The 9313-nt window shown below is 32.5% G+C and overlaps 2 protein-coding genes across 2 annotated transcripts in view; both read right to left on the bottom strand.

Moving 5' to 3' along the window:
• Nucleotides 1–884: 884 nt before the first annotated feature.
• Nucleotides 885–3422, bottom strand: LOC111633000. The gene is made up of 3 exons (XM_023377529.1): nucleotides 3177–3422; nucleotides 2983–3081; nucleotides 885–1536 (listed from the first exon to the last, which is right to left on the bottom strand). Exons 1-3 carry the CDS (start codon nucleotides 3366–3368, stop codon nucleotides 1486–1488), a joined length of 342 nt encoding a protein of 113 aa, XP_023233297.1. The 5' UTR covers nucleotides 3369–3422; the 3' UTR covers nucleotides 885–1485.
• Nucleotides 3423–8064: 4642 nt separating this feature from the next.
• The window catches only part of LOC111633014 (uncharacterized protein YMR317W-like), a 29015-nt gene continuing 27766 nt past the window's right edge, over nucleotides 8065–9313 (bottom strand). The window contains exon 12 of the mRNA XM_023377537.1: nucleotides 8065–8325. Within this exon, the coding sequence (XP_023233305.1) occupies nucleotides 8065–8325 (261 nt within the window). The remainder of the gene's footprint in view (nucleotides 8326–9313) is intronic.

The following is a 9313-nucleotide window of genomic DNA, read 5'->3' as shown; positions in this document are numbered from 1 at the left end:
TCCAAAATATAAGAATAATAAATCAACTTGTCAACTTTAATGCAGTAGTAAGCATGATTGTTCTAAATAATTTTGGTACCTGAGAAAAGCCTAAGAGCAGCACCAATGTACTTATACTGTATTTGTATTTCTATGAACTTTATGATGCATTTTTATTATTCCTCAAGCAGTTTTTCCTCTCTAGTATTAAATGAGAGAATACATTATCCTTACTATCAGTTGAAGTTAATGATTATCCAGTTACAGTAGACAGTTACTATTCCACCAGTGAGAGTTAGTGAAAGAAACACTTTATATGTTTTAATTTAGTAAACTTTTTTAACATTATTTCATACAGATAAATTAAGCAATGAGAAAGATATTTTTAAATTCATATTTAAGAAAATAAATCATTTTATAGCCATGTTATGCACATGTTTGAACTTAGCAGGTGAAAAATCAGCTGTGTATACTGCCAAACTGATACACCATCAGTTTGGCAGTATGCATGCTTGCTATTCATCTAGCTGAGCACAAGGATGATTTAGTGAAAGGAAAGTGTATCACAGAGGTCACAAAAACAGAACTTATCTGTTTGAACAGAACTACAATCCGTTATAGGCTCAAACAATGCTGCTCAGACGCTGCAGGAACAGAAACTCGTGTTTATATGGGAATCTCTTCTCACAACAATTTTTGAGCCATGCAACACTTCCACACTTGACCTGTCTAGTGTATGAGTTGCCCTATATGAATGGTTAAATAGTGATGTATATTTGCTATCATACCTTTAACATGGGTCTATATCCAAGCATAATGTACTAATTGCAAAGAAAGTTAATTCTATAATATAGAAAAATAGGCAGATATACAGAAGAAATTTAATAAATCCATCATACCTCACATATATCAGTTCTACTCAAAAAAACTAATCTTCAGTAAAAAATTAAAATAATTATTAAAATATGTTAATAAAATTATTTTAAACTTGTAATTTATGATATTTTTATGAATTTATTATTTTAATTTACTGTGATCTTTGTATGGATGAACAATTCTGAGAGTCAAAGTGTGAAAATCATCATTATTATGCAATGTTTTATACACAGATCTCTTGCAAGCAAGATAAAATGTATTGAGCTACCATTTTTTAAAATAATTTTTTATTCGAGTACGTCAATGAAATGACTATTATTTGAAAGACTACAAGCGTATGGAAATAAAACTTTACTAATGCATGTAGAAATAAGAGGCTTGCATAATGAAAGTTGAAAAACATCAATTACATTATTTTCTATTACTAGTTTTTACTTTACAACATAAGAGTTTCCTAAAACTATGTCGATCAACTTTGTGTACCATGAAAATACTGTACATAAATTTAAGAACAGTCCTTCACTGTAAAAGAGATGATTAAGATACAAAAACATTAAAAAATCCATTGTGACAAAAGGTAGCAAGAATATGTAATTAAGAAATTGTATTACTTGTACTTTGTTTAAGTTGTCAATGGAACCAATGATGATCATCAAAATTGAACCAATGGTGGATTAAGTCCTGGAGAATAAAAAAAATAATTAGTGTTTAAAGTTTATGCAGATATAATCAAAAATATTTAAATTAGCTATTAAATTAATATAAATTGAAAACTAATATTCTATGATCTTCCTAAAGATTTCAGGTGGTAAAAATCAAGTTTTATTTGTATATTGCTAGAGGGGATAAGGAAGAATTATAAGCAACTGTTTTCTTGGGTGTAATTGACCTTAACAAATTTAACATTTTAAAAGGCATATGGATAAGGAGCATGCAGGATTAAGTAGTAGAAGTATTGGAACATATCTCAAATACATTTTTCATTTTTGACTCTGCTTTTTGACATGGACGGCACTTTAATTATCGTGGATTCAATAACATATATGAGCCATCCTGGGTATGTATGTCCTCATCCTTCTCCCCATTGCATTGCTCACTTAGATTCTAACCCGGATCCCTCAGAAAGAATGATGCACTTAATAGCAGACTGAACTGGAGAAACCTTAACATCTTCAAAGTGGTCCATGAGTTTTGATATAACTTGTCCGAAAATATCTTTACAAATTTGTTTTATTATTATTTTTATTAAACATGATAACAATGACTTACTAAATATAATAATTCTTCATGTATTTGGCTCACTGGTAGGAGGGTTACCGAGAGTCATTTTCCAACAAGACAATGCTGGACCCCACACAACAAGGGTGTCAGTACAGCCTCCACCATATTGCCACACTTCATTGACCTGCTCCTGATTTGTCACCAATCGAACATGTCTGGGATCACCTAGGACAGCCAAGGAATTCGGTCGAACTAGAAAACAGTTTGCAGCAACTGTGGACCGAGATGCAGCAGGACACCATACAACACCTGTATGCCTCCATGCCCGTATCACATCGTGTATTCACGCTAGAGGTGGCCCGACAGGGTAGTAGAACCACCTTTTATTTGCAATTTTTCCTGCAATAAATGATCCTTTTGCTTTCATTTTGTAATCACTTATATTACCGTTAAACTCTCACACGTACAATTTCGTTCGATTCCTACGCTAATTTTTGTGGCAATGAGTGCATCTACATGGATATTTGCATTTTCCCTCATGTTATCCATGTTGCGATTTTATATTTAAGGTGTCCATGTTTCCATGTCATATTTATCATATATTTTTGTGACAACAATGGGTGATCTAACTCTTGGGAAGACTTTCCACGGAAACTTGCTCCTATTTAATTGCTAAAAACGAATAGAATTGAAAACCCCATATGGCCAGCACCTTGGTGTTGCGTGAACCCGCAACCAACTTGTGTTCAGTGCAATATGTATGGATGAATTAGTAAATCCCATTCATACATATTCTATGAATACCAAAACATTAAATGTTTAAAATCATATTTTTGTTCTGTTTTTGTTTGTTTAATTTTATCTGCTGAAAATTGAATTTTTTATTTTAGTAAAAATTGAACTTACGCAAAAGGGTTTTGTTACGTTTTTTCGATATATGAATTCTTTGCGCCAGTGTTCAAATTCATATTCGCACGTTACTTTGCATTTATAATTTTTAATTACCTGCAAAAGAATTAAATTTTTATTTTTAAACTTTTGCAGAAAATTTAAATTTAATTAATGTTTCAGTTAAGAAAGTAAATAAATTCTTATCTAACCTTCACTTTATGGGGTTTCCAAAAAAACAAGAACCAAAACTTTTTTAAACATATCTTTCGCGGAGGAATTGGATAACCTGAAGTTGTAGTGGTTGTTTCAGATGAAGTTGTTGATTCACTGGTGACTGTAGTCATTTCAGTAGATTCGGTGGTGATTGTCATTTCAGAAGTAGATTCGGTGGTGCTTGTCATTTCAGAAGTAGATTCAGTGACTGTGGTTCCAGGCGTAGATTCGGTGGTGATTGTCATTTCAGNTCTCCACAAAAGGAAATCTTACTAACAAGCATGTATGTTTAGAAAATAAGCAAATCCTGGTGGAGGAAAAATCTATATATTCTGTCGTGAGACTTCATGTTCTTGAAGGATTTTCTACTTTCCTTCGATTACGTGAACATTTGGAGAAAGTACTGTACCAGTACAGTACATGGATTTGCTTGTGAAATTGAGAAGCTAGAATTCAAAAATATGAAAGGTAAAATCTCTTCTGAAATTTTAAAAATGCTGTATTTAATTAATATATCTTAAAATAATTGTTTTCATGAATATTAATTAACAGCTCATTCAGTAGTAATTAAAAATATTATGTACCTGACTGTGGTGTATTGTATTTACACTACAGTCAGAATTATGCTTGTTCAGCTTCTTGACGTCACGAAGTAGCGACATCTCGTGGTAAAAAAACAAAACTACGGCTACGGAATCGTTCTGTAATTAGACGCTAGTTATATATAACAGAGGAAAAGTATGTCGATCGGTCAGAAAATGACCCCCCCCGAGATTAATTTTGGAAATGAGGGTACCTTGAGACACCCAGAAATGCAAAATTTTCGGGTTCTTTTTTTCTGCACGTATGAATGTCAGTGTGTGTGTGTTTTCGTTCACCTACTTTGAAGCTTAATAACTCCCGTGTCTTTTGTCGAAAGGTACTGAAATTTTACAGGGAGATTTGTGTATTAGGAGGATTGTTGATATTAAATTTTTGATAGTTAAAGGTAGGGAGCTGGGAAGATATAGAGATTATACGTTATACTTGGTTGGGGGTCGGACATAATGAAGATTTCACTGGTTATTAGTATTTACACTTTTTTTTATATTAAACTCATCTTTACCCTCAAAATTAAGCTTTTTTTTTTTGAGGGTAGAGGTGCAAAATTAAATAAAATATCACAACAGATGGCGCCATTAGGTTTTAAATAGGTTGTTTTTCCTCAGTTGTCCTGAGGAAACAAATGGGTTGTGTCGGACGTCCTGACGTTTTACAACGATATAAATTATGTAGAGAGGGAGTATTCAAAAGTCAATAGTTAGGTATAGGTTACATGTACAGAAACAAATATTTTATTTCGATAATTATACAGACTTATAAATAGGATGTATCATGTTGTTAATTTATACAGTGCGGTCTCAACATTCTTTAAAGTTATTTGAAAACAAACCAAAAATACAGTATACGTTTTAAAAAATTTCATATATAAATAAGGGGTGACCCATAACTCGGTTAACCAAGAATTATGCACATTCGCAGCAATAAATTAAAACGTTTACTAAACAAGGAGGATCTTATCTTAAGCAATTTTTATAAACTTTGTAACAGAGAATGGTTAACTAATTTTTGGGCCATCCCTTATATTTTCTTATTATTATGTTTATTCAAATTTTTTCCAAGATTTTTTTTTACTCTGTTAACAGAAACTACGATTAATCTTGCAGTGTTATCTTACTTTTGGGCCCTAGTACATTGTAATAATATGTTAAAAATATTATTTTATATCAATAAAACTAATACTTTGAATTCATCAAATATAAAGTGTACCAAAAGTTAGTTAACTAATGCAAGACTAAATTAATTCAAATTGTACGAGGTACAAAACATATCCTTAAAAACCATTGCATGGCTTTAAGGGTATGTTTTGTCCATTGGAAAATCGACCATGCCATAGATGAATAGGGTGTATTTCAGCATTGGAAAGAGGTTCAAGGTCGAGTTCATAAGGTGCACGAGGAACATCTTTAGTTATTATAGTGCAGAAACTTCTGAACAATGGTAATTCTATGGGCAGAAGCGTTGTCTTGATGGAAGGGCAAAGCACATATACAAAGCAAAACTCCAATATTTATAAATCCTAATAAAAATATATCATTTTTACATCTGAAAAAAAATCGTAGTATATAAAATATTCATTTCAATTGAATAATTATTTAAATACACATAAATATAGCCTATTATATATATAGCCAATTCAAAAAAGGTAAAACGTACACACAAAAATAATGTGGTGTTATATATTTCCATAATTTGCACATTTTTCCAAAGAAATGTAGTAATGCATTCTACGTAACACTCATCTCGTCTTTCTTCATAAACCTAAAAGAATATTAAAGAAAATTTTAAAATGCTATCTTAGACGATATTTGCATCAGCTGCTATCATTGGCTAGTACGACAATGGATGCAAGTATCATCTAAGTATTTCTCTTCATAAGCACACGTAACCTATATCTATAGTATTATAATCTACATGTTTATACGTAGATGTATTATAATCCATAATACATCTACATATAAACACATATAACCTATGTATTTACTTATATTTATAACTTAAAATGAAAATAAAAAATAGAAGAGTAGATTTAATTTTTAGTTAAATTGATACCTGTATTACTTTTGAACTAACCTTTATGCTTGCATTACTTATGTAGTAAGCTGCAGCTCCGCCATATTGATCGTTAATTAAATTCATGAATTGAAAATAACACAAAAGTATCGCAGAGTTATTCCATAGATGATCATTTACGGGAACGTTTATGGTGGATGTAGATAAAGTAGTCTCAAATGGCGAGTTTAAAGAAATTGTCTCTGTACTCGCAGTAGAAGGGTTTTCAGAAGGAAAGTTCGAAGATATTTCTGTGCTTGGAGTAGAAGGATTTTCGAGTATAGTTGAAGAAAGTATTTCTGTTGTTGTACCAGAAGGCTCTTCATCTGTTTCTGTTATTGTACTAGAAGACTCTTCACCTGTTTCTGTTGTTGTACCAGAAGGCTCTTCACCTGTTTCTGTTACTGTACTAGAAGACTCTTCACCTGTTTCTGTTGTATCAGAAGGCTCGTCACCTGTTTGTGTTGTATCAGAAGGCTCTTCACCTGTTTNATTCGGTGGCTGTGGTTCCAGGCGTAGATTCGGTTGCTGTGGTTCCAGGCGTAGATTCGGTGGTACTTGTCATTTCAGAAGTAGATTCGGTGGGCGTAGTTCTAGAAGAAGGCTCGGTGGTGCTTGTCATTTCAGAGGTTGATTCGGTGGGTGTAGTTCCAGGAGAAGGTTCGGTTGTCATTTCGGTAGTACTCGATTCTGCTATTTCAAAAGAAGATTTGATACCGTTTTGTATATACTAATTTAGTTTGCTTTAATAATTTTAGAAAAAAATTAATTAATACCTGTTACAGACATTTCAGTCACTTCAGATGTTGTTGACGTTTCAGGTGCTACTAGAAATGTAATAGACAAACGTATTATTTTGATCATTTATAACTAATAAAAGCATCATAAAATTGTTTTTTGTGAAAAATGTAATTGTTCCAAATGTGATTAGAGTTGAAGATATTGGTGTTTCTAAGGAAATTTTCAAAAATATTATACTATATTTTTTCCATAAATGACGATTGATTAATTTTAATTACAGTCGAAGCTATCGTCTCAGCTATTTTTAATCTGTTATAATGTTTGAGATTATGAAATTTCTGATTTTAAATATAAAGTAATTTCGAAAAAGATATATCACACTAAAATATAATTTTAAAAATGAGAAATAAAGGTGCCTAACCTGTTTATTTGTAGTTTTGGCCTCTTGCTGTGAGGTCAAAACTAGAAATAAGCTGTCTAGAAAAAATTAGAGATCGAACCCGCCGGATCGAAAAGTCCAGGAATTTTTGGGAGTGGTTTATTCTACACCACCCGATTGCACCCATCGTGGGCTTGGCTGAACCCCCACCAAGGATATGAAAAAGGCTCTCATAATGCCACAAGGCGTAAAGAGCCAAAAATGAAACAGAAACAATGGGTACAAGAAGGTCTATAGATAGATCGACAAGACTGGTCGGCCCTTCAAAACAACCAATAGGTTGTCGCGGGATGGTGATAAAAGCCTCAACTACTCCAACGACTATCCAACGGCATGGTTGTATTTCTATAATATCCAATAGGACATTGCGTGGATGTATTCCTTGACGGTTGAATGGAATCCTGCCTCATCAGACGATTGGCAGAGGCAAGAATCCAGTCTAAGAGATCGCCTAGATATCTGCCATTAACGACAGAATATCGACGATTCAGTGTGTTATTCCGTTGCGCTCACGAACACGGTTGAATCACAGAATGGTGCGATATGTTTAGTGAAGAACCCAGTTTCTGTTTTGGCTCTAAAGATTAGTGTATGCAAATATGGAGAAACAGTTATAAAGCGGAACACCAGGAGAGGTGTAAAGACACTGCTATTTTCTTTAGTAGTGACGTGATGTATGCTGACAGCCTAGCAGTAATTGAAGAGATCAGGCAATTCGTAGTGGTTCCTCTAATGTCTCGTAAGCCATATTTTTAGGAAGCCAAGAGAATGGATTTCAACTAAATCGAGACACCGTGCAGTTGAAACCTCTCGAATTGAATGTACAGTACTTACGAAACATGACGTGTCCTGAAAATCGGTTAATCAGCGTACATCGCTGCCACGACAATGAATTTCGCTTCGATTCCAATTTTTGTTGTATTAGATTTGTGCTATATTGGAGACTAAATTTGATATTGGAATTTAATTAATTAATTAATTAATTAATAATTAAATCGTTTCATCACTCATTATTCATGATCTACATAATCGTTATAATAAATAATGAAGCTTTATTTACTTGTTATTGTTGACGTTTCTGTGGTGATCGGTTGAGTGGAAGTAGATGTCGGTTCCATTGTACTTGTTATAGTTGATGTAGTTTCAGCTGAAGTTGGTTCATTCGTTGTGGTTGGTGTTGGTGTTGGTGTTCTTGTAGTAGGCCTAGTTGGTTTACGAGTACATCTTATACAATGGGGGCAACCTCTTCCACTGCAGTTTCTGACTCTATTTAAGTCATTTACTTCATCTAAGTCTTTGACTTCAAACTGAAACTAAAGTAATAAAATTTCTGTTTTATATGTATTGTTATCAATTTTGGAAAATTAATAATGAAAATATAATTATTAATTAATCTGTAATACAGGATGTCTCATAGATGCACAATAGACGAATTGTAATTGATTTCTCCTTTTCAGGACAATGTAGACACGAGACAAACGGTCCATACATAGGCCATTTAGATGAACAGATCGTGTCATTTACCCATTTAAAGGCCAGAATTACAGGCCGTGACTCTTGACATTTTGCAAGATTTGATTGGATCAGCCATCTAAATCTGTGTGTACAACAGGCAATCGCATCCAATGTACCATATGTACAGTTATTTTGCTTATGCTATATGACTTATGGGACATTCTGTATGTTTAAGTAAAGCATAGTTTTTAGATATTTTTATAATTATAAAAATTCTATACAAACATTCTTTCCACTATTTAAGTTTTGTTCATTCTCTACTGAAGAACTTCCTGAAAAATAAACCATAGTCTCTTGAATATATGTATATATACATTTTTAACTGCAATTTTCTTTAGTAATTTCTCTTTAAATTAGTTTATCATCTAAGAAATTATACCTTAAAGATTTCTGTAACTTAATTTTCTAAATAAATAATTTATTAGTTTATTTAATAAATTAATTTTTAAGCCATTGCACGACAAATTTCCATAATTACATTTAATACATAAACTTCCCTCTAATAAAATAATACGTTAAAAATATAAAATCGATGGATTATAATATATTAAAATAGAATATATTAGCAGAATACAAGTCGACCCCCTATAACACTGTTGATAATTCCGTTTTATATGAATTCCATGTTGTACGAGTCACTTAGATTTTATAAATGCGTGTGCCGGGCTTTGAACCGCTCACATATTTGTAAAATCTAAGTGACTCGTACAACATGGAATTCATATAAAACGGAATTATCAACAGTGTTATAGGGGGTCGACTGTAATTGTTTACGGAGGTAAGTAG

The sequence above is a fragment of the Centruroides sculpturatus genome, unplaced genomic scaffold (genome assembly GCF_000671375.1).
Source record: "Centruroides sculpturatus isolate CEXI.00-Female unplaced genomic scaffold, Cexi_2.0 scaffold296, whole genome shotgun sequence".
Classification (NCBI taxonomy): Eukaryota; Metazoa; Arthropoda; class Arachnida; order Scorpiones; family Buthidae; genus Centruroides; species Centruroides sculpturatus.
Note: the sequence above shows the minus strand (reverse complement) of the source record. Positions and strands in the feature narration are given on the sequence as shown.